The 19372-nt window shown below is 38.2% G+C and overlaps 1 protein-coding gene across 6 annotated transcripts; it reads left to right on the plus strand.

Moving 5' to 3' along the window:
- Positions 1 to 299: 299 nt before the first annotated feature.
- On the plus strand, positions 300 to 18841 carry LOC116249658 (uncharacterized). Of its 6 annotated transcripts, XM_031622845.1 has the most exons (20): positions 300 to 811; positions 2291 to 2975; positions 3133 to 3221; positions 3341 to 3439; positions 5111 to 5408; positions 5481 to 5825; positions 5923 to 6945; positions 7136 to 7256; positions 8455 to 10184; positions 10891 to 11041; positions 11155 to 11278; positions 11383 to 11466; positions 11880 to 12353; positions 12594 to 12689; positions 14241 to 14417; positions 14512 to 14700; positions 17080 to 17193; positions 17266 to 17448; positions 17552 to 17596; positions 18650 to 18841. In XM_031622845.1, exons 1-20 carry the CDS (start codon positions 722 to 724, stop codon positions 18782 to 18784), a joined length of 6252 nt encoding a protein of 2083 aa, XP_031478705.1. In that variant the 5' UTR covers positions 300 to 721; the 3' UTR covers positions 18785 to 18841. The 6 variants fall into 6 exon arrangements, with proteins under 6 accessions (XP_031478705.1, XP_031478703.1, XP_031478704.1 ...); XM_031622843.1 differs by having other exon boundaries at positions 5111 to 5825; XM_031622844.1 differs by having other exon boundaries at positions 5111 to 5825; positions 5947 to 6945.
- Positions 18842 to 19372: the final 531 nt, after the last annotated feature.

Genomic DNA, 19372 nt, shown 5'->3' on the forward strand with positions numbered 1-19372 from the left:
AAGAGTGAGAGCTCCGTCCTTTTGCAAAGGCCCTGCAGGTGGTGGCACCTGCCACCCTCTGGTTCCAGAAAGTAAGAAAAGTTTTCTCGAACTCCTGTTTCTGTTTCATATTTCGAAAGCATCAAGAAGCTTTTAAGCGAACAGTGGATCCATGGATTAACGAGAAAATCATGGACTTAAAAGCGTATTTTTGGAAAAATGTAGTGGCTTTTCTGAATATCGTGCACAGGTGGTCACCGTAAAGCGAATTTTCTGAAAAAGGAAAAGGGTGATGAGGATGAGGGGAGGGGGGCGGGGTTTCCGCATTGGCGCCATCAACGGCAGTGGCAGATGACGCGTGATCTGATCTGACCGGGAAGAAGGGCAGAGGCAGACGCCTTCTCTCCGTGCCTCTGGCAACGGACGCACATCGAGCCCCCAAGAAATAGGCCGTACCTCCAATCCGACGGCCGTCGCCGTTCAACGGGATTCGCATATTTGCCCGGCACACGTGGGCGGTCCCGGGCAATCGCTGCCCGACACGCTCGCACGGCGGGAACGAGGGACCAGTGCTTCTCTCTCTCTCTCTCTCTCTCTCGATGCTTTTCCCTTCAACAGTTCGTTTCTGCTCTGTCCCTACCTCTCTCGGCGCCGTATCCTCCAAAACCCTAGGAAACCAGGAGGTCAGGTGAGAGGGAGAGACTGACGGGCCTCATCGTTTCTTTCGTTTCCCTCCCTCTTGATGGAAGGTACATGGCACGCGAAATGCAACTCTTCCCTGCCTCCTTCGTTACCGATTCTTCAATTTCCGGCGATGGAATCACGATCCCAGGTGATGCTTCTCATATTGGTACCTTTTTTCTCTTTGCACCTATCCGTTGCTTGTTTTATTGTTTTCGAGGTTGCGGTCATGCGCCGGTTTGGTGGTTTTTCCGTTTATGGTGATTGAAGGTTTTCTTGATCGGAGAACGCTTTCTGGTTGACGAAGGGACGTTTTGGGTGGTTGCGTGGTCTTCAAGGAAGGGAGGGCGGGTTTTAATCGAGTTTTGGTTTACAGCGATCGTCTTGGTATGGCAATGCCACTGCCGTTAGTTACGACGGCGACGCTTATAGGGCGATTAGGGATTTCGGCATTTTTTCTTTTTTATTTATCGGTTTTCTGTTGGTTTAGTGTTGCTTAACTTATGGTGCCTTCGCTTCATAATCAATCACATCTTTTCTATTCAATTGCATTATCAATTTTGAGCTGGAAAGCTGTACATGCAGATGATTAATGCACGAAGCGAAGTGAAGTCCGTGATGAAACAGTAGGGCGTGCAGCAAAGATTTGTGGCCCATGCAATTATATAATTTTGGCTGGAAATTCGAACTGACAAGGGTGTTTGTTTGTAGTGTGGTCGTTTTATCTGATAAAGGGGAGAAATTAGCAGCTGAAAAATATGGGGTTTAAAGTGAAAAGGAATTTTCACTTTCTGTCCATAGTAACACGTATCTTGCATGACTTGAAATTTTCTGATTCTCTCTGCAATTCAGACCAACATGCCGTAATGTGCTCCTTACTACTATGGACTTCCTTAAAGCTCTTGACCTCAGTTGCTCCTTTTGGTATGCTTAGTCTGAACATCCTTAGCGTATGGGATGTACTGTTTACATTTGGTAGAGAAAAAAAATGCGAATATTGGTCTAAACTCTAGAGAGTCATGGCGGATACCACCAGCCAAACAACCGATGACATCAAGTGTCGTCTATAGTATTGGCATATGTTCCAGCTATAACCGATGTTTAAATAAACGAAAAATTGCATATTGTACTGTTAAGGGTTGGACACACAGAAACCATTAGTTAGGACTTAGGACAAACCAACACTCCTTCTCCATGTTCCTTCCTTTTAACCGTGATACAGCTACGGTCTTTTTTCTTCCTTTTTTTTTTCCCTAAAAATTAGATGAAGTGATTTGGAAATGATTTTCAAGAATACAGCAGCCGAAAGCAGCTGACTTCTTTGGTTTTTCAGTTATCTTTATTCCGGAGGCGTGAGTTCAAATAAAAACTTGGTCCTGGGCTAGAGCTGCGTTTGAAACCTCTTGGTTAGATCTCCTGGAGCTTAGCTATTCTCACATTTTATAGTTAATCTCTGGAATTATTCCAGTTAATTTATGATCTGATTTTGGGCATTCTATTTGGCTTAAAGTAGCTTCAGAATGTATTCCCACTGTCGCTGGCATTATCATGTTTTTTTTTTTTTCTGTCAAATTTTTTTGTTGGATTTTGTAACTTAATGAAGTTGTTCACATATTTTACCAACAAGCAGGTACGTATGGGTGTTGGTCAATATCCACATCCCTCTTCTGTACAACACGGTTGCACAAATGAACGAGCTTCTCGAGAAGGATCAATGATGTTCGACACATTCAATATAGGTCATAAAACTGGAAAGCCTGACAATGGGAACTATTTCCTGGCTTTGCTGGCAGCATCTCCTCAACAGTTTCAATGTGAAATGCCAAGCTCTTCTGTCGCCAGGCTGCCTATGAGCACATGCACATTGCCCATTCTTGAAAGCAGTGTTGTATGTAAAGCATCTAGCTCTACAGTTGAAGGTTCAAATCCCATGACATGGTTGCCACAACCTCAGGGAAGTGAATGCTTCAGGAATGAAGCTGAAGTTCTCTCTGTTTCATTGAGAGATCTTCCTGCAGTTTCTCGTGGCCGAGCCATGCTGTTGCATGATGTTGCTCAAACAGGAAATTCCCCCCTTCATGGTTTCAATCCATCCAGACAGGCTCCTCATCATGCTGTCTTTAACTATAGAACAGGCTCTAAAGAATCAGATCCATGTTTTCCTGGTGTAACTCAGACGTTCAGCAAGCTTCAGCAGACCTGGGAGACAACTAGTCATGGTTTCATGAAACAGGCATTAGAATCGCAATATTCATTGCCTGCTTCGGCTTCTGCTTATTTGAGAGGGTATCCTCGTGTATTTTGTCTGACTACAAGTGAGTGAACACATTATTCCTGGCATAGTATGACTTTGTCTCATAAATAAATATTTTTTGGAGTGGAGTGGCAACATATTTCAATCTTCTCATTTTAAAGTAGCACCAGTCAGGAGCTTTTGTTAAAATCTCTGACAATTAGGTTGTACTGTGACAGGTGGAGTTCTGCTCATCAGTGAGACGGGTCATCTTGGAATTATCTGCTTATGTCATAATCTCCACATGTCTGTGTCTAATTTCTGTGAGGTAGTGCAACAGCTATTAGGATGTTCAAGTCGTTGATAGTTTGACTGTTTCTACAGCTATTTCATAATGTAGAAGATGCTGAAATTCCAATGATCTGCTTCAAATGTTCCATTATACAGCATTCAGGATCATCTGCTGCTGATCCAGGAGATTCTGTTCGCATGGAGAGTGGTGAAACTCTTGGCCAGTGGCGCAGGCTTTATTTTCCTAAGCTTGGGGTATGATTCATCTTTTTGCTTTATCTTTTACTTTGGAGCATCTGTTGTTTCATTTTCTTCCTTTCTGAGTTAAATTTCTTGCATCTTGTCTCTCGATGAGGTGTGCTTGTAATAATTTCTAGGTTGCTTGTATTAAATGCGACTAGTTGTCCTGATGGTTTTTGTGTATAGCATGCATAAGAGATTGCATCAACAAGCTTTTTTGTGTATAGCATGCATGAAGATTGCCTCAACAAATGTGTGCCTCTATGCTGCTTATGTTCATGATGAAAATACAAGCACATGCTGTGCTTTATGATTTGTGGAAGAGCATAACCATGATTGTCTGTCGCTGCAATGTATTGGCAAGAAGGCATTCTTGTAGGATGTTAAGCTACTCTGTTTGTTCAGAGGTCACATTCAAATTTCATTCTAAATGTGTTTTTATGTTATATAGAAATCTTTTTATCCTGGTACCTTGTGTACCGTATCAGTTTGTTCCACTTTCATTTCTCTTGTTGACCTTTCTTTCATATTTTCTTTTTCCATTCCTTTTCTTTCTTCTTTTCATTATTCATCATTCATTCTCGTACTAACATGGATATAGCTGTACTTTTCTCGTGTGCATGAGTGACTGAGTGTGCTGGTGTGGGTTGGAGGGGGGTAGGGGGGAAGAGATTATACAATGGGAACCAGTGTAGGGGTCTAGCCATTTTTGTTTTCAAACATTTAGCTTTCCGATCTAGGTTTCGTATTATATCAATGCAGACCTCAGCTTAAGCTTGTGTGGTGAGGGGACATGATAATTTGGGAGGGTTTTGATGACAGTAACACAGTTTATTGCATTCCACAACGACATTTGTTGATGTAGCTGTTTAAAAGCATGGATTTGGAAGATAGGGATGTCGATAATAGTTGAGGTATGCTGTTTTCAAGTACTTCCTGTAGAGTGTGTTCTTGACAAGTCACGTCCATCTTCTGTCTTTCACATTTCCACTCTCATCTTCATTTTTGTTCTGCTTGGAAGTTTAAACAGAACCTAAGTGCAGCTAAAAATCTTTTGCTTTGCTGATTAAGAATTCTGCAATCTGGATGCTTAGGAAAGAAAAAATCAACATTATTTCACCATGGTGTAACTCAAATGGCAAAAATGAATTGGTAAATTCATGTGCTCGTGGTATTTTGAAATATACTGACAAAAGTGCCAAAGTCAAGATGCACAAAAAAGAGGAATATATAGTGTTATTCTCAAGATATTGCTGAGGCATTTTAAAAAATAATTTTAAATGTATTTTTTTGTTTATTCATTTTAACAAACTAATAGCTATTTTTTATTTATATCAAAGTTATTATGAGAAAATTATTGGAAAGTTCATGACATCATAATCTTTTTTACACTTGTTTATATTTTTTTAATTTTTTGACTTACTGAAAATTTTTTCAAGAAACACAGACTTTCCAATTAATACTGATGGAGACTTGAGAAAGATATCTGTGAGAATTCTGTAATTTGGGGTTTCTTTGCTAGGTTGTGATTTCTTTGTGTCTTTGGCTTTGGAACTTGCTCTTGCATTTTTAAATTATGGTTTGTAATGCATAGGAGTATTAGTGCAGCTGTTCTTCTTGTGTTAGATCTCATAATCATGATATTTTAACAAATATAATGGATTATATGTTGATCTCTTGCATCAGATCAAAATGCGGGATGAGAATAGTGGGTGGGATTGGCCTGATTGGAACACAGGCATGTCTGGGTCATCTGAGCTGAAGGCCTCTCATTTGCAGAATATTGCAAAGGACTCTTGTCTGAGACAAGATGTTGGCTTATTTGGCAGAAGAGGGATGGCCAGCCAACCTTGCAGTGAGCTCATCTCATTCACCAATCCTCTTTCAGAACAGATTAACTTTGAAACTTTTGCTGATTGCTTTGGCCGTGATGCACAACAGAGGAACGCATATGGGGAATGTGATGTGGTCAAGAATCCTAATGGTATCTCACATGCTGCTCTCCATGTTTTTGTAAACAATCAGAATGTATTGTCATTTGGAGATACTCATGCAGATTCGTCGAAAGGTACTGTTAGCAAAGAGGCACAGGAGGATGGATACCAATCTGTTGCTGAATGTGTTGGCATGATCCAGAAAAGTGGCAACTCTTATTCTACGAACATTCCTATGGAGAGCTTGAAATCCTTTACTAATGATTCTTCTGGAAGCAGATGTGTTAATCCTGCACAACCTTCATTTCTTCATTCAGATGCATTTTCATCAAACTTTGAGCTGAGGCTTGGGCAGCCATCTGAGCAACCACAAGCCTGCAATGGTTCCTTCGTACCTTTAAAGTCTCAAGCACTGGATCTTGTAATTGAGCCCAGGGTATTACAGTACGATTCCATGAAACACAGAGGTAACTGGCTAAAAGTAAAATTCGTGCCTCACTTTTTTTCTTGTTGTGCTTTGTTCCCGTGCGTGAAAATTTTCTGGTTCTGAATTGGTTGATCCAGCTATTAATACCAGGTTACCTGCAGAACTTCAGCAATCCTGGCAACACCCCCAACAGGAATCATTAGCAAAAAAGGAAACGGAGAAAGAAGGTGAGGTATTTCCGGTGACATATGGATTCAGGAGCGGAAATGCTGACAAGGTGGGTGACAGCACTGTTAGAAGCTCTTTGATGCAAGTGTTCTATCCCCAAATAGGGTTCCGTGGGAATAATGAAGATGATGTACTTTGGGAGGATACTGATCGGCTTGTCAGTAGTACTGAGCAACTAATGGCTGGCATACTTGGTGCAGATTATCCGGTTGATAAGTGTGAGCTTGGTGATCCTTATAAATGTAAAGTTCTTGCTACTGGTTTTTCCAATCAAATTGGTAATGGTAAAAGCTTAGCTGCAGGGGTCAATTCTTCTTCTAACTCCTTACCAGTGTCCTCTGTACATACCATGCCATTTACGGATGCAAAATCTCATGCTGTTACTGGTGGAAATTGTGCCCATGTTGGGTCAAGCTCTCATGTTGGGCAATCATCTTATGTGACTGGTTCTTTATATTCTGCATATGACCTAAAAAGTCCTGGTCAGGTAGGATTGAGTTCTACTATTGGTATCCATGATCCCTCCATCACACCTGGTCCTTCACTATCATCATTATCTCCAGTCAACTTTCCTGTTAGAAATCAGATATGTTTATCCAATTTTAAATCAATTTCACAGAAGGAGGAGAGTATTCATCCGGCCCAGCATAAGTGTGATGAGAATTCAAGGCTATGTGCTTTGAGGAACATGGTTGGTATGTCTGTGCATGATCATGAAATTGCCAATCATGATTTTTCTCAAGATGATGGCCGATTGTGTTGTCACACGGCTATCCAAATGCAGAGAAATGAAGACAAAGAAGACGTGACAAGGATGAAACTAACTCATGGTTCCTTCCTCCCTGGTAGAGAGACTTCTGAAGTTTCTGTAAGATCACTACACACTTGCAATACTCATTGTTTGGGTGGTGGTTGCCCATGCTGCCTTTCAGGTAGGTTTCTCCTTAATGAATTTGATTAGTCATGAACATTGATTTCATTGTTGAACATTGAAAGGGTGTTAATTTTCTTTAATGCAAGGGTGGATATTGATTTTGATTAAGCTTCATTTTTCTTTGTTGCCTGGTGGTAATTTCGATTAAGTTTCATTTTTCTTTGTTGCCTGGTGGTATTTTTTGTTAGGTGCAACAAGTGCGTGGAATCTGATTATGCCTCACGAGATTGCATTTCATTCTAAAGAAATAGATGCACCATCCAGATATTGTTGCTGCAGCCATGGCCATCATGAGCAATGTTTATTAAGGTAGGGTTTGTTCATGTAACACAATTTCATATTTTCCCAGATCATGAAAATGGTAGATAACATGGAGTGTCAAGTTCCTTCTCACCTGTACATAATTCATTGTGTCGACTGGCTCTTTTAATCTTTTTGTTCTTTCACGTTCTAGTCACTTGATATGTTTTTTGTTGGCTTCCTTTTTGAAGGTGAAGTATTTCATTTTATTGATCCTCAAATAATTATGCGTCTAAATTATCACACACATGAATGAAAGTATAGAATATGCATTGAATGGGTGAATTTTTAAAAGCATGGATATGGCTGTGTAGTGTATGCATATAACTGTGTATTCATGGTCATTCAGATTTCTTAATCATAAGCAATAGATGTAACACCCCAGAAGTTTAGTCCCGTATCGAAGATTGTGAGGGATCTTCAAGGGCTTATAAAGGAAGGCCATTAATGAGATGATTGTCCTGGTTCCTAGCCTTTTAAGGGTTGGAACCGAAACTGCTAGGGAGTGGGTTGGGATCCGTCGAACCAGGGGCCCGAGCCCACGAGTGGGTCGGGTTGTTACAATAAAATTACAATTATGAACTTAAGTATGTGTTCTTGAACCAAACTAATGACATGGCATCTTGAATAAGTATGCTGAAGTTGATATCCCTCACCAGGTCCTTCCTTTTCTGCTGCCTTTAGTGTTCTTAAATTAGGTTTTGTCATTCACAGTTAATATGTGGTTGAGTTCAATTATTTTCATCGTCCTGAAATCAATAAGAAAGTGAACTTGCCTTATTTCCCATAAAGATTGTGGGCTCTGAATATAATCTGGGGTTTACTCTTGCTTTTTTTTTCATTGAATAATTTTATATTTTCATTTAGAAAAGGTTGATCAATTGTTTACATATGCTCCATTACTTTTTCTTTTTAGTGATGTTCTGGATTTGTTGATAAGAGGAGATTTGAAATATCAATGGTTTCTGCTGATTTTTTCCTTTAAAAAAGTGATTTTTTTGTGCACCTTGTTTATGTCGATGTAGACGATCCATATAGGTTTTAGCTTGGTGATATGTGGTGAAGGTTAAAAAATTGTAGAAAGGTCTTCACTTTGGGTTGTTTTCATTAGTTTTTGTGAGTTGTTATTTGTTCTGTCCTTTATTTGGCATGACTGGTTTAATCTGTTCATTATAAATTTCATTATATGGTCAATGTTTTTCAACAGACTCGGGAAAAACGCACATGGTTGTACAGACAATGATGAGCATGCCTGCTGTAACACTACTTTATCTGGCAAATGTGGCTGTTTTGGTCGGATAAGGTGCTTGGCAGGAAATTGTTGGTCAAGGTTAGACATTTCATCTGGCAGTTTCCATGAACACAATGATCATGACCATGCTGCAGGTAGAAGCTCTTTCTTGCATGGCCCCCTTGTTGACAGAAGACCTTATGCCCCAAGTGGTGGGACAAGTCAAAATATCCATCATGAGAACTTGGGCGGATGTGACTCACTAAAATTTGATTGTCAGTCTATTCATTGGCGACAAATTCCTGGTAGACCGAAGGTTAATTCTGTTACTACCTCCACTGACATGCCAGCAGAGATTGTAAATACTGAAGGAGAGGTTGACCATATGCTTCAGAACACTTATTTGAGGGGTTCTGTTAAGGCTCCTGCAGAATCCATGTTGAACGAGCAACAAATGTCTAATGTGTGCTCAGAAGGTTCTGCTCCTGCAGTTACTGAGTTTTCAATTTCCAGTGGTGATAATTGTACAGATGGTGAGAATGCTACACTCAAGAATAGTTCTATTGTTGATGAAGAATCAGGCATTAAAAAAAGTATTTCATCTAGTGATGCAACTGATACAGAGAGGGTGCATGAAACCACATCTCTATTCAGGAAAGTTCATCCAGTATTTCCTGTATTTGCTGATATACCATCACATAAATTAGCTGGTAAAGCTAAGGTGACAAATTCTGTTAGGTTAAAGAAATTAAAGAACAATGGTTCTATAAGACCCATTTTACATGAACCAATTGTTACTGGTTTTAAGATGCAAGCTAAAGAAAAAGCATATAAGGTGAGGCAACTTGATTCATCACTTGACACTTCAGAGCCCATTAGAAGCGATTATGATGTTCCTAAATGTGATGGTTCATTTAACCATACTGACGAACCCCTGCAAGTTGATGAGCAAGAAGTAAAGCCAGGTTGCTGTTTTGCTTCTGGACAATCAAATCATAAAAGAAGACGCTCTATGTTGTCCTGTACTACATCCATCAATAAGAGATCTGAGGCCTGTATTGAGCACCAAAATGGTCACCTGTTTGACACTCTGCAAAGGGAGGAAGGAATAAAAGGTGGAGTACCTAAAGTTCTATCTAGAAAGAAGTCAACATGCAACGAAAGTAAAACTTTGCACGATAATGGTCTAGTTCAAGGTGTTGCAGTGAGTTGTGTGCATCATGAGAAGGTCAACAAGTGGATAAACTGTGGTTTTAGTCAGCATCCAAGTGTTTGTCAAGAAAAACATTTGATGCACAGAAAACAAAGACCTACAGTTACTGGGAATTCTGGCATTATTACCAATGGAAGTCTCTCTGAAGGATTGCCAAAGCCTTTAAAATTTGGCTCTCTCAGCTTGATTCTAAAAACTGCAAAAAGATGCCCTACTGCAGTAGATGACCCATCAAAATTTTCTGCATTATCAAAGACCAGAAAGGCATGCAATGAGGAAAGCAATGGCTGCAGCGAGAAACCGTCTACGTGGACAAGTGAAGATAATGAAGTCCCTTTGCAGTCACTTACTATTGATGATAATCAGTCTATTTCTGTCCTAAATGGCGAGCAGGATGCACGAATGGTTCGCAAGCGAAGTTTATGTGAACTAACTGGGAAGGACAAAGAGTCAAATGAACCAAACAAAAGAATTTCTCATGCTAATTTACGTGGTAATGAAAGTTCCTCCAGTTAGTTAAAGCTACTGCTCAAGTGGGAATTTCTTTTCTCAAATGTGATGAATATGTCTCAGGTGTTCAGTTTTTCTATCTATGTTTCTTACTCAGTGATAATGCTGATATGCCTAAACATTGTGCTAATGCTCATACCCTTTTTTTCCTGGTCATTTTTAGTAACACATTTAATCCCTCAATTAAAATACTTCTGCACGATTATTCTGTGACTAGCATAGGTTGGGTTAGTGAGGTAAAACTAAAATGCCCTCAATACAAACAAATTTTATGTTCATTGGTTTGCATGACTCGTGCTAGCTGTATCCGCTATTCAGGTGCATTAATGCATGTTTAACTATCCATGTTATGAGCAATTGATATATCAACATTTCAGGTGCTTTTTCAAATAATGCTAAAATTCCAAGAGAAATCTGAGTGTATTCATAAAGTTAGGTATATCTATCATGTCATATTTGAGGGGAAATGGTATTTTTTGTGTATTTAACAGTTGTCAAAGATAACCATGAAAAATTTGGGTGTCTGTTTTATTATTGCCTTTTTTTGTGTGTTTTGGAATTTTCTTTCTTTTCATTTTAAATACTGATATCTGGTTTGAAAAGAAAAAAAAAAGGTTATCGATTGAACTGTGACATCAAATTTGCAATTGTCATATTCTGGTTACTTATTTAGTTACAAATTGTTGCAGTTGATGCAGGGGCTAGCTTTGGTGTTAGTTATAAGAAGGACAAGAAGTGGGTATACCAGTCCGCATTGAGATCTTCTGACGAGTTATGCGTAAACAGTGAGGGAGATATTCAACAGCACGTGGATGGCACATTTCAACAAAATCACAAGAGGTCAGAAACACATTTGTGGAATCTTCTGATGTTAAGCATCTTACACGATAGCTGATTGAGTTTTTACCATGGATTACTATTGATTTTCTTGTTGCAACTTGATGTTTGGGCAGAGCTCCTAAGCCGCTTAAGCGTAAAAAGTCTGTTCTTGATGATGGTACCGTTTGCTGTGTATGTCGAAACAATGAGATGGATGATTGCAACAGATTGTTGCAATGTGAAAGCTGCCTGATTAAAGTTTGTTCCTCACCATCATTAATTTTACTTAGTTCTTAGACAGACACCAATCTCTTTCCTATGTTCTTTCCTGTAATGCCATTTATTTGGTTGTTATGGTGCAGGTTCACCAGGGTTGCTATGGGGTCTTGAAGTTACCTAAAGGTCGCTGGCTCTGTAGGCCATGCAGGGAAGGTTCAAAGAATATTGTGAGTGAATGATCTATTTGAGGAACACCTTTTAAAGTTTTGCTATTGTTTCCAGAGTTCTAGTGCCTCCTAAAGCTCGGCTGTTGTTTCACAGTTGTGGTCATTTATGGTCTTCGTAGTTGAAAATGCACCCACTTAGCTTTGCTTGTCCATTAGGCAATAGCCTATATGCCTTAGACTGAGGCTAGGTGGTCCCAAAAAATATATTTTTGAAAAAATTCTAACTCTTTCGGTGGACTTATTTCATTCTGTTTGTTCTCTGCAAAGTTTTCTTGATGGTGTTCGTTGTATTGATGGAGACACTTCTGATGTTTGATTGAGGACCTTTCTGATTCTTTTAGTATTAACATGAATAACTTTACTTTTTTCATCTGCTTTCATTTTGATGTGTTTCTGGCTTGTCAAATCTGTAGGTTTGTGTTCTTTGCGGGTACCAAGGTGGTGCCATGACACGTGCTCTAAAAAGTCAGAAGATTATAAGAAGCTTGTTGCAGGCATGGAAAGTTGGGAAAAGACTAAAGCCAGTTACTGTTGTTTCACTTTCTGACGTTAAGGATGAAGTGGACATGCCCAATTGTACTTCAACAGCTGAGGGTCAAGGGAAGAGGGAATGTTCTCTTAATGAGATTATGAAAGCTGGTATGAAGTCACTGGATGCTGGAAAATGGATGAACCTCCTTCACCCGAGCAAGAACCATGGGATTTCTAGCATTCTGAGCAGTAATATGCTTTCCAGGAATGGCTTAGTTGATTCACTTCTCAATTCTGCTGTTAAACAGTGGGTCCATATGGTTTGTGGGCTGTGGATGCCGGGGACAAGGTGTCCTAATGTTGATACAATGAGTGCATTTGATGTATCTGGTGTTGCATGTGCCAAAAAGAACAAGGTGTGTTATCTGTCTGAGCATCAGGATGGTGGCTGTATCTGGTTTTATGTGCCATAACTTGATTAAAATTGCGCTGTATAGTAACTATTCTCTAGTTTCCTGATTCTGCCTGAGCATACTATATAAGTGTATCTATTTTTTGGATTAAGTACTGCTGAATAGTTAAACTATACTGACAGGAGTTGACTGTCAGATTGATTCAAATGTTTATTTGAACACATACAAATTTCTATATTTCAGGTGTGCTCAATGTGCAGGCGATCTGGAGGCTCATGCATTAAGTGCAGGGTAGATGGTTGTACCATGATGTTTCACCCTTGGTGTGCACACCAGAAGGTTATATTTTATGTGCATTGTGCTCTTGATATGACTCTGAAAGATGATATAAATGTGTCATGTGTGTGCAATGTATCCTATTGCTTGGATTGCTTTGTTTTGGTCATGGATGAATAGACCTATATCCATGACTCACACTTCTGAAGTAAATATGCCTATTCTGGTCCTTTAATTACTCTCTTTTTAATAAAGTCTATAAGCATTGCCTTCTGATAAAAATAGAAACTGGTGTTGGATGTCGCATCTAGTTTAAAAGATCAACTTTGTGTACATATGGAACAAAATTCATTGAAGACATGCCTTCCAATTTGTGAGGAGCATTAGAGGATCTTTGTGAGAATGTAACGTAGTTAGAATGAATGCATCTATCCTATCCATGTGTGTATGCACAGCTATGGGTATTTTACTTTTTGCTATATGCTTATTTATCAACGTTTTATTTTTGTATAGTTGCATAAACTTGAATGTTTGTGGTCTATTCTATATTGAAGCTTTTAGGCACGCAGTTTTTGGGAGAAACTTTTGGTCTTTTATTGTGACATTCCACCTTGTCATGTTGTTGTGCTATTGTGTGCTTTATTGCACATTTCTCAAATATGCTTAAACATTTTTGCTAGGCGAGCATGCTGAATTCGTAAAGGACCATTCCTCTGAGTTGCTAACACGTATCACTGAATATGGGGGGAAAAGGCTTTTGTTGATCAATATATTTTCCAGTTTGATTTGGATCATTAGATAAGCACATGCTACTAAGTATACCTGTTAAGCTTTTGGAAAGTATGAGGTCTTTCAAGATTTTGTGGTTGTGCATTTTGTTTTCTTGGGCTGAGTCACAGTAACCCATTCAGAATTTTAAACAATCGTTGATGGCCATTCTTTGTTAATGTCGATGTGAATTTTGCAGCTAAGGAATCCTCCTCCTTTTCACCCTGGTGCTTAGGCTACTTTCTCTCTATGATATTTTTCTGGTTAAATTGTGAGTTCAAATTTCTTGGTGTTTTTTCTCATTAATTTTGGGGTTGGGTTAGTCAAGTTCTCATAGCAGACCAAATGGGTACTTGGTCGTACTCTTTTCCATTTACATTTTTAGATAAATCTCATATAAATTTGATACAATCTAGATCATAATGGCATAAACTGTGGTTTGATGATATCATATATCTGCTTGTTGACTACTACATATTTATACATACAGGTTACAATTTGGACTATAGCTTCTGACTTGCGTATGCCTTTTCTCTGGTCATGTATGTCTGATTGTTATATCCCTGAGGTTTTCATAATCAAGCTGGCATTTGTTTTTTTCCTTTTTCTCATTGTGGGGATTATTTTGGAGTATTTTATCTGTCTTTGGAAGTTGCTTTCTGTTACTTAGCTTGTTTTGAATTTTGAAGGTTCTTTCCTGATGGCTTTCTTTTTTAAACTAATCCTGGTGCAATATCAGTTAGCAACTTGGAACATTCAGACTTGAGTTTTGGAGTTCCAAAACATTTCTGACAACCACAAATTAATGTTTTCTTTGATAAATATTGACAATACTTTCTACTTTAGGGTCTACTGCAAAGTGAGGTTGAAGGTAAACATAATGAGAGCATTGGGTTCTACGGAAAGTGCGTCCTTCATTCCAGGGACAGATGCCAACCTGCTTGTGTAAATCCTGCTGATGTGTCCTTAGAAAGTGATAAGGCTACTTCAGAAACTGATAAATTTACGTGTGCTCGAACAGAGGTTCATTTCTTGCTTGCATTCTTTGAGATAAAGTTATGGTTGAAACATCTATTCTTTCACTTGACAATCTTTCAAAAAAAAAAAAATGAACTAGGGCTACAAGGGTCGGAAGAAGGAAGAAGGATTGAAGCCTAATAGCATGCAAGGATGCTCACGAGATGGGAGTGGATGCCTAGTTCCACAGGAGCAAGTTAATGCATGGCTTCATATTAATGGCCAAAAATCTTGTGCAAAGTTGCCTGCAAAATCCTTTCTGGCATCAGACGTTGAGTATGATAGCAGAGTAAGTCCTCCCCAGATAATTTCTCTTTCAAAACTGCTAATGGAACTACTAAATGTTCAGTTTGCCATCAGTAGAGACCACGACTGAATCACCACCAGTGTGTCCAGGTTTGTCCTTCTCTTTTCAGATACATCCTAAAAGTGCTGATCTATTAGGGATGAAAAAAATCCAGGTGCTGATAACCAACAATATGCTATGTGCACAGCAAGCCCAGGGTAAAACCAGGGCAAATGAGAAATTTTAGGATGTCCTTGTGTTTCCTACTATGGTTTGTACATGCATTTAACGTAAATCAGAAAATCTAGGGTGTCTGTTTCGTATTTATGCATATGCTTTTGTGTGTGTGTACATTTTGGGACACATATGTACAATTCAAATTAAGGAAATCAAGGGCAATAATATAAGATTTCATGTTATGAAATTCTAATTTTTGCATTTGATTTTTGGTTTCTTAAAAAAATTACCAGTTCCTAGCGTTTTGGGCATGGAAATCCTATTAGTTTTTCCTATCCACCGAAGATGATTATGAAAGTTCTCTCGTTGGATGCACATTTCACAGTTAAAAATAAACTTGTTGACAAATGACAAGTACAATTGGTGGCCAGGGCCCCCCTTGACCATATAAAACTTTGCAAACATGTTGTCTACTGCTAAAATCTTAATAGAACAATAATGCCTTTCTTAAATCTTTAATAAAACACATGGGACCCCTTCATGTGAATGTTTTTGGATTATATATATACATATATATATATATATATATATATATATATATATATATATATATATATAGCGTACAATATTTTTTTTATTAAATAATTGGATTGTATAGATAAGTTCCAAATTTCCAACTAAGTTTTATAAAAGAAATCATGCTTTAGCTCAGAAATTGTGAACTATTGTCGTTTTAACAATACATAGTGTGATATAGAGCTTGTTATTTATTATATATATATATATGTATATTATTTATTTTATATATATATATATATATAAAGCGGTGGATGCTAGACAGATAAGGAACAATCTCAGGAACAATCTCATCCCTTGATCTTTTTCAGATCAGCAGTAGAGAAAAATACAAGGAGAGAAGTCTTAACTAATGCTCGAGGACGAAGATGCCCATCACCTCTCTCTCTCTCTATATATATATATATATATATTATATATATATATATATGACTGTTATGACATATGGGCTAGAGTTGGTTCTCAAGAGTGAGAGCCGGAGAAAAAGATATGAACATTCAAATTTATTGCATACTCAAACTGCCCAAACATTTTCTTTCGTCTCCAACTCCATGATGACGTGATGTTTGGATATGCTACTTGTTCAATAGGTACTCTTATGATCTTATTTATTAGATCCAATTTCGCAAAATTCCTTCTTTTTCGAAAAGAACCCGTTTTATATGTAAAAAAACAGGTCAGCCAAAAAAACCCTGTTTTTTTGAGAAAAATGCCAAAATGAAAAGAAAATGCAAAAAAAAGAAGAAAATGCATTTGTAATTTTGTTCGCTGTTTTTGTCCTTTTTTTTGCATTTTTTGTTTCTACGTTTAATTTTTAGGATTTCTTTTAATTTTTTTTAGAATTTGCTGAGACTGTCCCGAGATTTTCAGTTGTGCTGTATTATACCTGAGAAAAATCTTTGTTTAAAACCCGTAAATGTTATTTGTGACATAATTTTGTTGTCATTTTAAGAACAATTGTTCCATACAGTCCTCGTCTTTCTTTCTTTTGCCTATATATTTTATGGACCCTATGTATATAACAGTCTAATATTAAATAATGAATTATTAAAATAATTGAATAAATATGATTTATATACTTTGGATCTCAATTTTCACCCACTTCAAGGCATCTTGGTTTTTGGATCATCTTTGTCATTATAAATGTCATTCTGTCCTCTGTATGGGTTTTCAAAATTCTTAACAATTGCTGACTAAACAATGCACACAAGTTTGGCAGCTGAGCAATTCTGCTTTGTTATTCAAAAAGTGTGATTATGATTTATAGCAATATACCTTGCTTAATTTAACTTTTGCAAGTGTCATTTTCATACAGATTCAGTGTAGGTGTAAATAAGATATGTTTATACTTTAAACTTTTGGTGAATAGTGGTGCGTAGCATCTATTGCATTACTTGGGGTCAGTAGGTCCAATCTCCTCTTCTATAAAAGAATATCTCATAGTTGACAAGATTTCTGATTTTGCTGTCATGTCTTCTTAGTCTAGATTTCGCTGGTTATGTATATGGATCATTAACAGAACAATTTTGGGCCTCGGTGTAAATTTGGTGGGGTTATGTGTATAAAGTACTTCAAAGTATAGTAAGTGCTTTGCATTGACTCGGCCACTTGTGCTTTTCTGTTTTGCAGAAGGAATATGGCCGATATAAGCAGGCCAAAGGGTGGAAAAATTTGGTGGTATATAAATCTGGTATTCATGCACTTGGTCTGTACACTTCTCAATTTATCCCTAGAGGAGCAATGGTGAGCTTATTCTGGATATTGGCTTAATTTGTGGTTTGAGTAAAACCCTGATATTTATGGACATGTTACTAGGTTGTTGAGTATGTGGGTGAGATAGTGGGTTCACATGTGGCTGATAAACGAGAGATAGAATACCTTTCTGGAAGAGGAGTACAGTACAAGAGCGCCTGTTATTTCTTCAGAATCGACAAGGAACATATTATTGATGCTACCCGCAAAGGAGGGATTGCCCGTTTTGTCAATCATTCGTGTCTGGTACTGCTTTATCCATTTGACTGATGCATTTGTCTTACTATTTTCCTTACTCCTGCTCTCTATTCTTGTTTCTCATTTTGGTCTTCCTCTTTCTTTGTTGCAGCCTAACTGCGTTGCCAAGATTATTACTATTCGGAATGAAAAGAAGGTATAATTTTATCTGATTCTTTATTGTGCTGAATTTCTTTTGAATAAAATGGCCATTTAACACAATGGGAAGAATAGTGCACTTGTGATTTGACTAGGTCAATCTAATCCGATGTCCAACTATTTGAGAATAATGATTTGAGAATCTGAGGACTACATGATTTGGAGGTTAGTTGAATTTTGATTCTCATACATGCAGCGAAGTAAAACTTCAAGAAATGAAAATGTAAAGAATTTGTTTGTAAATTAAAGCACATAGCGCCATTCTTAATAACAAACATGTCATTAGCAAACTTACGAAGTAAAATATGAACCGTAACTGCATCCTATGTACTAGATCTGGATATGGTTGGAGTTCTATGACTCTTTTGACATCTGCACGTTGATTACGTGCTCAATGTAGCTTTTTGTTGTAGTATGGGCTGTGAGCTGTGCTGTGACTGGGTGCGAGTTGGGACCAATCTAAAATATGATTAACAGCCAGTTATCATTGGTGGCTTTCTTTTCTTGTTAGTTGCGTACGAATCTATCACATTCTTGCGAAACTGGTGTGCACATCCGTGAACCGATGTGTGAACTGGTGTGCACGTGTTCGTCCTGCACTGGCTTAATATGACATGGTTGCTTATAGATAGATCAAACTGAATGGATTAACAATGTATTGGTTAACTTGCTTCAGGGGTTTTTCCTGTGTGCTAGTAGGTAGGTTATGCAGCAAGGATCAGTTGCAATGATTTTCTAGGTCAAAGATGCAACTTCGAGGTTAAATTGTATGTTTCGGAATTCCGGATGGGTAGGTCTCATTTGAACGAAGGGTTTAACATCTTGAGCTGGACTGCATACGTGGACGGATGTTGGGATGGATGAGTCATATTTTAATTGCTCAAGCCTGAGCTAGTGTTCCACACTAGCCTAAGATAAACAGGAAGCCTAAGATAAACAGGAAAAAGGATCAGCGAGTCTAATCTCATCTTCAAATTTCATTTGACACCTTCAAATTGCTGATTTATTAATCACGTGTTTCATATTAATCACATGTTTGAAACAAATGCAGGTTGTCTTCTTTGCCGAGAGGGACATAAACCCTGGTGAGGAGATTACGTATGATTATCATTTTAATCATGAGGATGAAGGCAAAAAAATACCTTGCTTCTGTAATTCAAAAAATTGTAGGCGGTATTTGAATTAGTGCTTGTAATTTTCTTTTTGCCAGTTTAGTTCTTTAATTCATTCTTTCTTGGGTTCAGCTGGACGCAGGATCCCGAGTTCATTCTTGGCAACATTTCCTTATTAGAAATACGTGCGTCCATTACACTAACCTAACGGTCTGCAAGATTCATGTTGCATGCTTCATAATATTTTTTCTTAAATTGCTAACATCTACTCTAGGGTTCAGTGGGTTGGACGGTGCACATGATGCCACGTTTCTGCCACTTCGGGTTTATTGAGCCTGAATGTTCTGCGAAACGCTAAATGTTTTCGTACCTGCTTTATAAGGACTGCGTCGTTGACGTTCTACACTACGAAAGCAGCACCTTTTCCTTTTCTGACGCTGGAGTTGGTGATGGGGCCTTTGCGATTCTCGATGAGTTGCGCATTTATGTAATTGTGCTTGTACACTGTCAGCAGTGAATTAATCTAAGATTCGTATTTCTCGGGTGCTGAATGTTCCCTATTTGGTGCCTTTTTTTCTAAGCTTGCATTAGGCATCTTTCAGCATCCAATCTGTTGGTCCATTTTTATCGTCTGCTTTCAGTTTTGACATGTGGTTGCCATT

This window comes from Nymphaea colorata, chromosome 3 (assembly GCF_008831285.2).
Source record: "Nymphaea colorata isolate Beijing-Zhang1983 chromosome 3, ASM883128v2, whole genome shotgun sequence".
Taxonomy (NCBI): Eukaryota; Viridiplantae; Streptophyta; class Magnoliopsida; order Nymphaeales; family Nymphaeaceae; genus Nymphaea; species Nymphaea colorata.